Source organism: Phalacrocorax carbo, chromosome 8 (genome assembly GCF_963921805.1).
Source record: "Phalacrocorax carbo chromosome 8, bPhaCar2.1, whole genome shotgun sequence".
NCBI classification, from domain to species: domain Eukaryota; kingdom Metazoa; phylum Chordata; class Aves; order Suliformes; family Phalacrocoracidae; genus Phalacrocorax; species Phalacrocorax carbo.
In genome coordinates this window covers 6,917,264-6,932,418 of record NC_087520.1, presented here as the reverse complement: position 1 = coordinate 6,932,418, position 15,155 = coordinate 6,917,264, and the positions used below count along the sequence as shown (strand labels likewise).

General features: G+C 51.8%; 1 protein-coding gene across 2 annotated transcripts in view; it reads left to right on the top strand.

Moving 5' to 3' along the window:
- The window catches only part of PDGFRB (platelet derived growth factor receptor beta), a 34,812-nt gene extending 23,341 nt beyond the window's left edge, over positions 1-11,471 (top strand). For both annotated transcript variants that reach the window (XM_064458468.1, XM_064458467.1), the window contains exons 17-24: positions 826-992; positions 1,255-1,373; positions 2,576-2,698; positions 4,133-4,244; positions 4,542-4,641; positions 4,761-4,866; positions 5,372-5,610; positions 6,114-11,471. In XM_064458468.1, coding sequence (XP_064314538.1) covers positions 826-992; positions 1,255-1,373; positions 2,576-2,698; positions 4,133-4,244; positions 4,542-4,641; positions 4,761-4,866; positions 5,372-5,610; positions 6,114-6,264 — 1,117 coding nt within the window. In that variant the 3' untranslated portion in view covers positions 6,265-11,471. The remainder of the gene's footprint in view (positions 1-825; positions 993-1,254; positions 1,374-2,575; positions 2,699-4,132; positions 4,245-4,541; positions 4,642-4,760; positions 4,867-5,371; positions 5,611-6,113) is intronic.
- The last annotated feature ends 3,684 nt before the right edge of the window (positions 11,472-15,155 follow it).

The following is a 15,155-nucleotide window of genomic DNA, read 5'->3' as shown; positions in this document are numbered from 1 at the left end:
AAGTTAGAAAGCAGAATTTCCTTCCAGCACACCAAAACAATAGTGAAATAGAGCAGTGTTATGACATTGGCACAGCTGCCTCCTGTGCTTTTTTCTTGAAAGCATCTGAGATCCTCCTAAGCACTGAGCACAGCCTCCCAAGCCAGTCAAGATGTGTCCCACAGCTCTGGCCATGCAGCAGGTTTCTCTTGCCGAGCACCATCACGTGGAAGGCCTCAAGATGCTGCTTCCCAGATGCAGATATTGCTCACTCAAGGGAGAGGTGCTTAAGGGTGCAGATATTTGCTGATTCTAACTGGGAAGGTTTACCTGTGGACAGTTGTGTCCTGCCTGCTCAGTTCAGCCTTCTCCAGGCCAGTCCTGGCCAGCCTGGGAATGTGCACAGCCAAGGTGGAGGGTTTCACCTGCCCACTCTGGCTTGGGTGCCCTTCTCTCCTGCCCTGTGGATGCCTATGGAGCTGCATGGCCCTGGCTCCCCTTCCTGCGAAGCTTGTGTGCTGAGCCAAGCCTGTGCTCTGCCAGGCAAGGTGAGCATGAGAAGTTGAAGCCCATTGGCAAGGACACCTGTAGACCCACAGGGGAATACGGCAGGGATGTTTAAAGCTGGCGCTGAGGACACCAGGGCTGTTAGGTGGTGGAAGGAGGTCTCCAGTGCCATTTGCACTTCTCTGAATACATGATGCAGGGCTTCTTTCCCTGATTTGTGCGACATTTCAGTGTTGGGGCTGAGGATTCAGGAATTGCAGTCCCACAAATCATTGCTCCCATCCCCTGCATCTCCTCCTCTCCTCTGGATGTGAACAGCCTCTTTACTTCTCCCCACAGTCACCTCTCCTTGTCTGTGGAGAGCGACGGGGGCTACATGGACATGAGCAAGGATGACTCCCTGGATTACGTGCCCATGTCTGACATGAAGGGTGAAGTCAAGTATGCTGACATCGAGTCCTCTAACTATGGCACCCCGTACGAGCTGGACAGCTACTCCCCATCAGGTAGTAGTTCAGCCACGGTGGGAGAGAGAGGTGCTTGTAGTTTGGCTGCCGGATGCCTTTGCTTGCAGAGATGGGTGGTTCATATTCCAAAGGTCACCTTTGGGACAAGTCCAGCAGTGGTGGCAGATGCCCTCACAATGGGAGCTCCTGGCTCTGTCCCCTTGTTGCTGGAGGCAGAGCAATCCCCAGTGGGTCCTTCTGCTGGTGGGCAGCCCACAGGTGTGCTGAGTAACACCAACATCCATCTCTGCTTGCCCTCCAGCTCCTGAAAGAACAGACCGGGTGACGCTGATAAACGAGTCTCCACTCCTGAGCTACATGGACTTGGTGGGCTTCAGCTTCCAGGTGGCTAATGGGATGGAGTTCCTGGCTTCCAAAAATGTATGTATGCTGGCTGGTCCATGGTGCCTGCAGTGGTGGAGGCCAACAGTGCTGTCCTGTGTCCTGTGGCCATCTTCCACTCACTGTCCCTGTGTTTATGCCGACCTCCTCGTGGGAGACATGGCCATGCAATTGAAGAGCTGCTGACCACTTCTCTTTGGAAACACAGCTCTGGGGATCAGCATAACTATATTTGCATGTGACAGCTAACCCTGGCTTAGATTGAGCTTCAGACCTCAAATTCCCTGACTCTGAGCTCCTCCCAAGCCACGTGCAACACAGCTGTGGCATTATATCATCCCTGTTTACCAGGATGACCAAATAGCGATAGCCTCCCTGTGCTAAAGCACAAGGCACTCTGCAGCAGAGCTCCTACTCTCCACAGACACTCCTGTAGCACCACATGCTATGAACCCTCCAGGCCTCATCAGAAGTGCTTGTTTAGTGGAAATTAAGCCACCACAGAGGACTAGGCTCTGTGATTTCCTAAGGTCTGGCTTAGCCCAGGGCAGACAGTAATGAAGTTGGACTGTGTGAAACATCACACAGGGCAGGGCTAAGAGAAGGGGTAGGGATGGCGTCAATGACATGCAGAGAGGAATTCCTGGCTGTCTGCCTCCAGCCTGATCCCCAAAAGTGCATGGTCAGGGCTCCCCCATGGAGCACAGAAGAGTAGCTCCCAGCTTCCCAGAGTCATTCTTGTCAATGGTGTAATATCATCATGCTCACTAGTATGGCAGGGTCTTGGGCAAACCTCGGGGCTGTTCATATGGAAAACATCCAACACGCTGGCAAACCAAGAGGCACAAGCTAGCCTGGTGTAACTCTAATGTCTTCAGACTGTTGGGGTGCATTGTCCAAACAGAGATGGAGACATCCCTTCCTTGCCAGCCCACCAATCCCCTTGCTTGGTGAAGCCCTGGCAATTCCCTCTCTGCTGGGTTGTTCAAATTGCCCTTGCCAGATTTGCATGACTATTGCTGTCACAGGACAGTAGCATCCCAGGCAAGCAACAAAAATGTGGTAGCTCTGCTAGTAGCTTTGAGCGATGGTTGTCCCTAGAGGTGGAGGAGATGCCTCAAATGATGTGAGGTGATTCCTGTACCTGTAACCCCAGAAATGGGCTGGTGCTGGAGCTGGGCTGCTTCCTCAGGTTGTCTGGGGGCCCCTCACAGTGACAGTGCCCTGCATCCCCCCTGCAGTGTGTGCATCGTGACCTGGCTGCCAGGAACGTCCTCATCTGCGAGGGGAAGCTGGTGAAGATCTGTGACTTTGGCCTGGCAAGGGACATCATGAGGGATTCCAACTATATCTCCAAAGGCAGTGTGAGTACCAGCAGTCATGCAGGCTGCTTCTTGCTGGGGCTCTGGGCCTGGCATCCCCTACATGCTCTCCCTGTGAGTCTCCTGTCCATCATTGTGCCCCAGGGTGGCGACAGGGCAGGACTCGCAGGAGGTGGTGTCAATGGCCAACCATCCTGCACCTGATGTGCTCTGCACACTGTGGAGCAGCAAAATTGCATGCCCATATCTCCAGGCTCTCACAGAAGAACATGGGCAGCAGCAGCAAAACTAAGGATTGTCCCCTGTACAGCCCATCACTGGCAGCAGTGCTGCATCCCTTCCCTGCACGGCGCTGAGTCCAGTCCTGAGCTGCAGGCAGGAGGAGTGCAAGGTTAGGCAGATTAACAGTGCCTCAGTGAGTCAATGGACACTCTGGGAAGAGGGTCACAGACTTTGGCTCTAACCACTAGACCACAGGGTAAGGAGGAAGTGTTTTCCTGCAAGCAGTTACTTTCCAGAAAGACGTCTCCAATCTTTCGAGGCAGGAGAGGATGAAGCTGTAATTCAGCTTCCCCAGAACCTGCCCTATGACTTCAACAACAGCAGCATGTCCACTCCAGCCCTGGGGCATTTGGGAACGTGCAACCCCAAGGAAAGCAGGCCATGTAAATCACAGAGAAACTGAGGCCGGGGATGCTGAGAGTGGAGCCAGGTGCCTCAAACCCCAATCTTTATCTACTCTATGAACTACTTAACTTCTCTTGTGCTTTCTCCCATTTGCACGGGATGGCGGACAGGCACTCAGTGTCTGGGCATGGAGACCCTCCTGCAGAGGGGCTGGGGTTTTCCAGTCCAGCCTTGGTGTAGAGCCTTTTCCTTCCAAAATAGGAAATGAAACTAGGCCCCTTTGCAATCCTTCCTGGAGATTATTTTTGTATTCATTGTGCAAGTGAATCCCAGGAACACACAGCCAGTGCTGCATACAAGCCAGTCAAGCGAGGCTCCTTTTCATGTATCACTCTGATTAAGAGCAGGAAAAAGCTGGATGTGTCCTTCGGCTCTTTTCTGGTCATCCCATAGCCCTCTCCAGCCTGGTCTCAGGTTTACAAAGTCCAGGTAGGCCTGGACTCCCTTCAGAAGTGCTGTGGTCATGTTGTACAAGCCAGTGGACTCCCCAAGAACTAGGGAACAGAGAATGTACACCATGACAGCTCATCATGGCAGCCAGGACAGTGATGAAAACGGATGTAGCACACCCACTCTTTCCTCCTGCCTGATGGGTTCATCCTGCACAAGGAAAGAGGAAACTGGTCCCTCCAAGAAGTGGCTGACAGCAGATGTCAGCAGATGTGTTGGGCTGATGGGCTGCTCTGAAGGGTCTTCTCTGCTTGAAAATTGGGTGTCAGGCTCTCACCTGTTGAAACAAGTGCTGTAGATGCAGCTGACTCTCTTCTTGTTCCATTTTTTTCCTCTTAGACCTTCTTGCCCCTTAAGTGGATGGCTCCAGAGAGCATCTTCAACAACCTCTACACCACCCTGAGTGATGTGTGGTCCTTTGGGATTCTCCTCTGGGAGATATTCACTCTAGGTAAGCGCCCTAGAGATCATGGTGCTGTCTGTAGGTCTGGTAGCATGTTAGCAGGATCCCTTCCCAAAGACAATAGAAATCCATTTCTAACCCCCAAGTCCCAACCTTACCAGAGTAGGTAAGGTCAGAGTAGCACTTCATTCCCTGTCTCCTTCTTCCCCATGCTGACGTTGCCATTTGGAAGTGAAATGAAATGAGAAAGGTAAAGAAAAACTGAAACCTTGGTGTGAAATGCATGTTGGCATGGAGTGGCAGGCAATCCACCAGCCTGACTTCCTGCTCTCCATTTACACCCAGGGGGAACTCCATACCCCGAACTGCCCATGAACGAACAGTTCTACAACGCCATCAAACGTGGCTATCGGATGTCCAAACCCACCCATGCCTCTGATGAAATGTAAGCACTGCTCACACGTGTTTGCCCTGGGCCTGCCCTACACAAACTACAGAAGCATTTCTGCCTCTGTTTTCCCTACCTGCTAACTCACCAGAGTGCTCTCTCTTCCCTCTTATTAGCTACGATATAATGCAGAAGTGCTGGGAGGAGAAGTTTGAGATCAGACCATCCTTCTCACAGCTGGTTGTGCTTATGGGAAACCTCTTGGTGGATTGCTACAGAAAGGTATGTTCTAAGGGTCCTGTGCTAGAGGGATGGAAGACAGTCAGTGCTCTGTGGAGGACGCTGCCTTGGTTAGGGCTCTCAATTAGGGTTTGGAGACCAGTGTTTAGTGCTGCTGTGTCAGAGGATTTTGCTGCGACTAAGGCTGCATTAGTTTGAACATCCAATGAAGGCAGTTTGGGCATCCTGGGGACATTGCTGAGACAACTGGCATTGCCAGACAGGCAGCTGGTATCTCAGCAACTGCAGAAATTAGAACTGGCAGGAGACCAAAAACCTGTCTCCAACTGTTTTGATATTTTGGAGCTGTGGAGTTGTGCCCCTGATCTCTCTCTTAGGAAATGTTCATGATCTGTCTTTGGTGGAGTCAGGGTAGCAGAACCCAGCTAGAAGATGCCAGCCCCTCTAGAAAAAGCCTAGCATACAGGTAGAGTAAATACAACACAAGTGCATTTTCTCCACTCACAAGACCTTCCCGTTTCTTTGGTAACCTGCCCTGCGAGAGCAGAGGTACCAGCAGGTGGATGAAGAGTTCATGAAGAGTGACCATCCCGCTGTTGTCCGCACAAGACCCACAATCCCTGGGCTGAACAATGCCAGGCTCACTCCCAGCTCCCCCGCCGGCAGTATCCTCTACACAGCCGTGCACCAGAACGGGGGCGAGAATGATTATATCATCCCTCTTCCTGACCCCAAACCTGAGTCAATCTGTGATCTCCCTCAGGAGGCCTCCATCAGCCGGGCCAGGTAAAAACATCCTTTCTGAATATTGTCCTTTCCCCTAACTGCCCAAATCTGAAAATGGGGGCCTAAAGAGGAAATGGGGACACTCTGCTATGGGACAGACCAGGGGTGGGTTTACCAGGAGAGAGGGAGGGCAGTGTCATCCCCATCTGAGGTGCTGTGACCTTGCATGAGCCTGCAGGGATGAAGATGAACCAGAGTATCTGGGGTGTGAGCTAAGACAGGGTGTCATGTCATGTCTCCGTACATCAGCTGGCACAGAGAGAGACCCCACTTACAAGGAGTATGGCACACGGGGGCGCACAGTCTGCAGAGTCCAGCTAGCTGTATGTGGTGTTTGAGGGCTGAATAGACCCAAGTGATATTGTCCGTCCCCCTGTGGAAAGCTACTCAGATAGACTGGGGCTGCCAGGAGATTGTCACGCTTCTCAGCCATTGGGAATCCTCTCTCAGCAGGAGACTTGGGACAAGGCACTCATTTCTCTCTCCTCCTTGTCTCACTTCAGCTCTACGCTGAACGAGGCCAACACATCATCAACAATATCCTGTGACAGCCCTCTGGGCCTCCGGCAGGATGAGGAGCAGGAATCCGACCCCCAGCCAGGCTTCCAGGAGCCGACCACAGGGCACCAAGAGGTGGAGGAGAGTTTCCTGTAGTCAGAGCTGGGCTGACTCTGCATCTTCCCACAGCAACACCAGCTGAGGGGCTGACCCAGACATCGCAGAGAGACATGCTTTGCACTTGTACATTTGGACATCACCACCTCTCCCAGCTTTCCTCCTTTCCTCACATCTCCCAGTGTTGGGTGGGGAATTAAAGACATTTCCCCATTGCCATCCCCTTCCCCATCACAAAGAGGTGGCTCAGTGCCAGCAACCTTGCAGATCACTGCCACATCCTCCTCAGCGATCAAACCACTGCAGGAGGGAGACATCTCACAGACCAACATCTTCTTTTCAAGTAGAAGATGTTGGTTGGATCCCCGCAAGAGACGCCACTTTCTGCATTGCTAAGATGATACTCCAGCCTCTTCCCTCTCCATGGCAATGAGTTTCATCTCCTCAGCACCAGCACTTCTCTGATGGTCTCAGCACCAGCCATGCCATGTTTCTGTGAAATGCCACTGGGACAGATGATTGGCTTGGAGCCCATTGCTGGGGTGTAGAGAACCTATGACACTAACCTTCAGCTGCTGGAGATCAAGAGTACATTAGGTAGATTCTCCTCCAAGCACAGCCAAGTCCTGGAGAGGCCAGCCAGCGTCTCAGAGATACTGAGTCACAGTTTTCCTTTCTTGACAGCTCTTCTACGGTGGATAGAGCATCACATGCACTACAGGTACTACCCATGGATCTGGGGCACAGCTCTGCACCCATCTGGAGGGGTAGTCACACCCCGAATCCTTTTGCACCCAGCATGGCACCAGAAGCATGCCAGGAACTCAAAATGCTCTCACAGTGACTCTCTTGTCGTAGCAAAGAGGGCAGTCTAGTGTTGTTTGTGTCTTCTGTGTGGACACTAAGCTAATTATTCTCCATTGAAGATTTAAAGGGAACAAATACATTAATCCACTAGCCAGGGCCAGTATAAGGAAGCACTATGGCTATTCATTAATATACTGCCACTAAGCCCAGCTCATCCGCTGGGAAATCATATAACCCTGCCAGCTGCAAAATCTTTGTGCCTTATCTTTGGGAAGCAAGGGCTCCCTTTTGATAGACTGTTCACCCGAACACCCCTTCTCAGGATGGGAGGTCTCACCGGTCCCTCCTGAGTCATAGCAATACCATGGGGAGCAATAAGGATGCCAGAACACCAACCCAGGGACATCTCAAAAGAGAGAGAGGGAGAGAGGCTGAAAAGCTGTTTGGTCACAGCTGAACAGTATCTCACACCCTGCCACTTTCTAGGGGCCAGGCACAGCCACCTGCAGCCTCCCAGGGCTGTGGATGAAGTATCATGGGGAATCAAGCAGAGCAAGAGGAATCGGGGAGGTTTCCTCTCTCTTGGAAAGTGTTTTGAAGAATAAAAGGGCAGAGACTTTCCTCCTGCTTCTCGCCCCCTTCCTTGCTTCCTACAGGCAGGCCTGGGACTTCTTGTGCTCTCAGCTGCCACTTGAATGAGGAGACTCAAAGGAGGAACAGCAGGATTTTGAAATCAGTGGTGAACCCCACCTCTGCAGAGATGAAAGCTAGACCCCCAAAACTACAGCTCTGACACCATAGAAACTAGCAGGGTTTTTTCCTGAAAGGAAAGGGTCACCTTGCACAGAGCTCTGTTCGCTGCATGCCCCCCGCTCCCATTAACCCCTTTGTTGCCTTTACTCATGCACATCTCTCTGTGCATCCTACAAAACCGCACAGGCAGGTTTACAAATTCAGAAATTCAATCAGAGCCACTGAGAGTTATTTTTTTAAAAATATGAAACTTCTGCCAGAAATCCCCAGCAAAACAGCTTCTGTTTTAAGTTGTCTGTCATTGCAATGCTGCCTTTTATGCAGCTAAAAAAGGAGTAGATGTTTTGTGGGCTGATGTCCTTGGTAAAATGTGAACATAAGAAATAGCACTTTTATTGGCAGCCAGTGGAGTATATTTTCAGCCCGTGTGGTCAGATTCCCCACCATCCGTAGGAAACACACTGTGAATGACAACTGTTTTTCCATGCTCTGTTCTTTCTGCTTGTAATGAAGGAGCCATCTTCTGTGGCCACAGTTCATGAAATGATCCTAACCACGGAGAAGCAGTAACTCATTAGATCCCTGGGGTCAGACCACTTTATTTTTCTAACATGTAAGGTGCTTGGTAGGATCCAGGTCACTGCAACTTGAGCCCATGGGATGGCATATCAGATCATCCTAACAGTCCCTGTCTGCACCAGCTCCATTTTTAATTCGTCCTTCTCTATCAAAGGTGACCAGAAATACCCAGTACTCCAGGTGAGGTCAAATCTAGGCCTCGCACAGGGCATTAATAGTTCTGGTCTGTACTGGGTTTGACTTGCTGGTGTGGCTTTGGGTAATGTTGGCCTTTTCCCAGCCACAACATACTGGTAGTTTGGAGTCATCCTCTGACCAGTCTAAGCACCTACGTCTTTCTACTCTTCCAGCATTTCTAACCAAGATACTCCCCACTGTTCCAGACATTGGGTCATCAGCACATTTTGTTAACAAACTGTTATTTTTGGGCTGGACTGACTAATAAAAATGTTAAATAATTCTAGCATTAAGAGCAACCCTAGAGAGCTACTTTTACTACCTCTGTCCAGCCCAAAGATTTCCCTACCAGTTAACCCCTTCTCACCCTCCCTTTGGCCGTTTGCTTATTTACTTCAAAAATCCTGTACTAAACTCCATCTTGTACCAATGAATTACTAATTAAATTACTAACTTCCCACTATAACAGTTTCCACAGTTCTGGAAGAGATCTATTTCTTCTCCCTGCTGGGGGAACTCAGGTATCCTGTCCTGTTAGCTGGGCATTAGCTACACTTGGATGCCTATTGCATTTTGTTCCATTTGTAGATTTATTGTAGTTATTCTTTGCATCAAAACCTGTTCTGGCTGCTGACGGGGTGCTACCCCCACCTCCCCCTTCCTCTTAAAGTAGGTACGCCAGACTCTTGGTAAAGTGGTACCACCCTCCTCTCCAGAGACATATGACCAAATATTTGCCTTTGGCCCTGTGATTGCAAGGGCCAAGTGTTGCACTTTGTGGTACTTTCCTGTCCTTATTCCACTATTCCCATCACCATTTAGCAAGGGCATGCACACCCGCTGCAGCGAGCAGACCTTCTCAGCCAGGGACAGGCTGGCAGCAAAGCCAACACGCTTTGTTACGTGTCCCTGCAACTCTCCTCAGAGAGCTTGGCAGGGCTGAGGCTTACAGCAGCCCCCCCGGCAAGGTCTCTCCACTTGGGGAGCCAGCTCCAGCCCCCTACTCCCTCTCTCTCTGCTGCCGACATTCCAGTCCCTGCATGGCCCGGCGGGTGAGGGCCAGGAGAAATGGTTGGCTGTTCTGACCCCATCAGTTTTGTAGCCATAATTTCTCCGGTGAGACTCTGAAGGGAAGCAGTCCCTCTGGGTGTTTAGTTTCGATGATCTGTATTTTTGTTTGGGTGTGTTTTTGTGTTTAGAGGTGGACCCAAACTGAGACCCCCAAAAAAGGGACACATGGCACAGCTTGGGCCCATCTCTAGTGCAATATCTTTTATTTGTAGATTATATTTTACTCTACGGCTGTTACATTGTTATCAGCACCAGTATATGCATAATCCTACTGCCAGTCACTATTTCATACATACCTAAGTGTATCCCAGAAACTAATGCGACACTTTGGTGTCTCTTTCCACATTTAAGATGCTTCTCAGACTGATGTGTGCACAGGTTTTAATCCTTTTGTCCTTCTCGGTTTGAGCGTTTTATTATTTTTTAAGTGAGAGTGTCACGTTTAGTGTTTGTTTGTGTTGTGTTAAGAAATCTAGAGCACAGCGGACTTTACTTGTAACTAATTGTCTCTGTTCACCTGCCAAGGGGACTGTGGTGGAGTCCCATGGGGATGGGAGACAGAAGTGCAGTGCAGATGTGCAGCCAGGAGGAAGTCAGCCATAAGTGAGAAATGGCTCTTCCCCTTCTTCCCAGTCAGGGCTCTGGGCTGGGGGGGAGACAGCACCACAAATACAGGGTACTGGGCAGTGGGTTAGGTTTTGGCTGTGGGGAAGCTGGGCCTCTGTAAAGCTGGGCAGATCTGGAGAAGGGGATTTCAGAGATGTCTCCTTCTGGGGTTTTTTTCTAAAATGAGATGTCAGCTAATGCGCTAAAGAGGCAAACCCCATGCTTCAATGCACAGGCACAAGGAAGGGTTCTGGCTGAGCTCAGTGCTTAGCTCAGATCCCAGGACTGGTGTGGCCAGTTCATGGAGCAAACCACAGGATGTCCCACATGGACAGGAGAGCAGTGGGCTGCCAAGCCAGCTGCAGGGATGCCGGACATAGCCTGGCTGCGCTCCCACTTGGAGAACACGAAGGTTGCCCTTTGCAGCCCTTGGCAGCCTTCTGGCAGCCTTTGCCCCAGGTGGTTGCACAGGCAGAGAGCAGCCAGGGCAGCTGCAGGGCCTCACTGGGTGCCGGGCAGCTCCTGGGCCATGCACAGGTCCTTCCTGCAGCATCCAGGCCCAGCCTGGATGCTGAGCGGCCAGGGCTGAATGTAACAGTGGAGGAACAATGTCATCTGCGGGACTTGCCCAGGGCAGGCCAGGTATCACTCGAAAATCAGATTTCTTGGGTCAGCACATGGGTTGCTGGGCTCCCAACATAATTCCCATGTTTCTCCTGGAGGGCTGAAGTCTCTGGGACATGCCAAGAGGGACCCAGTTGGCTTTGGCAAAGTCAGGGGAACTGCTCCATTTTAGCTCCAGAGGCACTTTGGAGAGATGACTGTTGCAGGAGTGGGAGGAGGCAGGGAAGTCAACTCATACTGGGAGGTCTGCAGCATCCCATTGTTCCTGTCCTTTCCTCCTTCATGGATTGCACCATAACTGCAAAGTTTGACCAAAGCGTGCCCTCTGCCCTCTCCCCCTCCTGCTGTGCTGGCTTGCTGGCAGCACAATGTTACTCTGCAGCATCTCTGAACAGAAGCAGCACCTGCCTCCACACTGTCTGTCAGAAACCATCCTGAGGGCAAAGGAGAAAACAGAGTTTGAACTAAGGTACCAAAGAGTTAACATTTTCCTAGGTTTACAGAGGTATTTGTAGGATTTGTACTATGTCACATCTATAGCCATGAGATATTATTTTTATGATGTAAACTTTTACAAATACGTTTTTAAAGAAAGAGTTTAAAAATAAAGGTGTTTTTCTTTTTGCAAAGTTCCATCTCTTCCTTTGTTTCCCTGGTTTTTGTTGCTGCCACCTTCTCACACTCAGATGGGGCTGGGAATACAGATTAACCATGTCGTGGGTGAAAGCTAAGCATGTTAATACACTGTGCATGACCCCAATGCTGAGTGAAAGCCAAGCTGGGAGCCAGGCAGAGAGAAGCACAGCAAGGCAACAGTTGAGCCCAGAGACGTGGTAAGGAAAAGGGGCTGCGAACAGTGCAGGATCTGCCTCGTCTCTCTGGTAACTGGCAAGCTTGTGGGCCTTGTAGCACTGGGAGGAGGTGGGGAGGGGGAAGGACACAAGGAACAGTTTCCATGTGTATCCGCAGTGCCAGAGGTTTGGGCCAGCAGCCCCCAACAAGGGCTTGACATGCTCCTTGGGGGCATTGCTGGGTCTGAGCTCAGGTCAGGGTAGGGATGCAGGAGCTGCCAGACTGAACAGTGCTGGGCTGCAGGAGATGGGGGATACCACAGTGCTGTTGATATTTCCATGCAGTTTAATAGCTCAGGGTGGTGGGAGAGACTGGGGGTAGGAATGGGGCAGGGTACCAGCAGGAGCCACACTGGATTGCACAGGGTTCCCTATGTCCTGCTCTCCTCTGAGCTGGGTTCTTCTCCCCTCCCTCTGGGATGAGGAATTCATTGGTACCCTTTAAAGACACAACCCCACAGTACTGGCTCCCTACAGTACCACTCCCTCTGGTCCACATGTGCCCCCGCTTTCCTCCTGTTCCTCTCACCTTCTCCCAGTCACCTCTCCAGAAGTGCTGTGGTCCTCCAGGCCCACGGGACACAGCCACCTCCTGAGTCCAGCCCAAAGTATTGTCCTCTCTCAGGCTCCAGTGAAACTGCTCCTCTCAAAAATTACCCCAGGCTGCTGAGCAGAGCTGTTTGCAGCCAGCTGTGAGCCCCATGGGCTTGGAAATCCCAAGTTTGCTGCTAAGAGGGGATTTGAACTGAGGTTCAAATATATTGATGTTGACCCTGTTTTCAGGCTGCATAATGCAGCCACAGTGCAAGTCCCTGCTGGCAGCAGTTGTGCCTCCCTCAGCTCCTGGAAACTCTTTGTGTACCCAAAAGCCCAAGGCACCATCTGCAGCAGGAGACATGTCCAAGTCCCAGCAAGGCTCCCCTTTCCAGCAGGGCCTGTCCTGGGCTCCCATCTTTGCTCAGTTTGCCAGAGAAGATGTTTGCAGGCTCCCAGACCAGCTCAGGATGATTCTCCCCAGATATGATCTGAGTCACCTGGCACGGCTCAGCCATGACAGGCAGACAGGGCATTTTTCTCCAGGAGCTGAATCAGCAGGGGAAAAAAAATCACCTTGTCTCCAGAGAGACTGCAGAAAAGGCTTAGGGAGGAAGCAGGGAGGGGGAACTGGTAGACCTCAGCCCTGACCCCGCTGGTTCCAACTGCCAGATTCCTGCCTGGCAGGCTTTTTGCATGTCGGGATGCTCTGAGGAGGGGGTCATAGGGCTGTGAATATGTAAGGAGACATGGAGACTACTAGCCTCCCAGCAGGGCATTTTCCACATGCCAAAACAAGTCTCTTCTCCAGTGATGAGACAGGCACCTTATGGAAGAACTCAGGGAAGCAGAGAATCTCAGACTGCAGAGACAAACCCTGGCCTGCTGCAATCAGGTTTTTTAGCTGTTTGGGTACCAATAGCTCACTCATGACATGGGTGTTTCACATGTGTCCCCAGACTGCTACAGAGCAGTACAGGCAGGCATGACACCATGGCCAGTTGCACTCAGTGCAGGGGTCCTGTAGAGCTGGAATGGCCCAGCCCTGCTCCCAGCCTGGGAAACAAGCCTGAGCTCCCAGTGCTCCCAGCCAGGGCTCCCAGCAGCCTCCACTCTCCCCTCCATAGCCAGCCTGTGGCTAGCAAGGCACTGAGCAAGTCTTGTGCCATCTCCCAGCATGCCTTCCTGGCCATCGGGGCCTCCACAGATATCCCTAGGCTTCAAGTGACTCAAAGTAAGGCTGCAGCTCCTTGGAGAGCATCCCTGCCCTTTGCTCAGAGCTGCTTGGGCACATGAGTCCCAGCAGCACCCCTGTGGCTGAGCTGCTGCTTGCACCCACAGGATTTGGGGTGCAGCCTGCAGGCAGGAAGAGATGGCCATCTCTGCTGGAGGAACCCCAGCAGACAGCTTGTCCCACTGAGCATCCCCAGGTGTGCCCAGCCCAGCTTGGGGGCCCATGTGTACAGGCTGTGACTTGTCACTTGTGGACCACTGCCATCAGAGACACTCTGCAAGGGGCCTCCTCAAAGAGAAGAAGGGAGGCTGAGAGATTGTTTCCCTTCTCTGTATGAAACCTGACTGCTTTAATACTTGTTCACACTGGTGAGTCAGTTCTCTCTGCGCTGGCATTTGTTCCTGGAAAAAAAAAAAAGAAAAAAAAAAGAAACCAACAAACTTAAAAGGAAGAAGGAGAGAAACAAACATCCTTTAAAAACCCCCTTTGGCTCAAAAGGAGGAAAGAATAATCAGGCAGACATCTCCTGAGGCCCAGCCCCTTGACAGCCCCCCAGGTCTGGGCAGGAGCCCCCCCATTGCATTACGCTGCCTCTACTTTATGTTCTTCCCCCTATCCTGCCAGGAAAAACTGCTGAGAGGAAATCTTCTCTGGCCAAAAGCTGCCTTTCCTCCTCTCTGGACTCCCTCATGCTCTCCAGCCATCCTTCTGGCCAAAACCAAGAGCCCTGTCCATGTTCCCATGACTCTTAGTCATCTCCAGCACAGTCAGCCATGCTCTCATCTCTTGGCCCCAAGATCTTGTCTTGCTGGTACCTCTCTAACTGTCCCCTTCAGAGGAGCCCATTCCCCTCCCATTTGTGGAGGCATGAGGGGCACTCCTCTGCCTGGCACTTTTGCATCGCAAGTGCAGATTCAACAGCCACCTCTGTGCAGACATTTAGGAAAAGCCCATCTCTTTCTGCCCACATTTTGCAGCTGGTGTCCCTGCCACCTCTCCGCTCATGGGGCTGCAGCTGGGTGCAGCTAAGGCAGAGCCCTCCAGTTCACCCTAGGCAGGACCTTCCTCCCTTGTGCTTCCCAGTGCTGTCAGGTGGTGGCCGTAACTTCCCACCCCAGAGCTGCCATGAACTGTCATGAACTTCTGCTGCAGTGTGAGGTTATCCAGAGATAGAGCAGAGAGCAAGGGGCACCCTGCATCTGACTTGATCTGCTAACATCTTGCTGACTTGAGCATCCCTAGGAAAACTGTTTTGCTTCAAGCCTACCGTCACCTCCTGTTTTAGAAGAGGTCCGGTCCAGGGGAGGGTTAATGAAGTGCCTAATTACTGCTCCCAGGTGCCTGCCAGGTTGTCAGTTAGAAAACAGCTTCAAAAGTCTCCCCACCAGCAAGGTAATATGGCTGGGTGGGGTGGGCTTCTGGGGAAGAAGGGTCCTTGCTTGAGCCCTGTGGCTGCCTGATGGTGGTAGGGCTGCTGTGAGCCCAAACCCCAAACCGGAGGTACTGGGAGAGGAGGAGAGCTAGGGACAGGGAAGGGTCTGCAGACTGGACCCCAATGTGTCTCGCTGCTGGGGAAGGTGGTGAAGGCAAGCCTGCAGCTGGCTGGACTCAACCCTGCCTGTGTATGGTGCTGGAGTGGGGCTTGGGGGTGAACCTGTGTGGCCACAGGACCCCTCTCTGCACCAGGGATCATG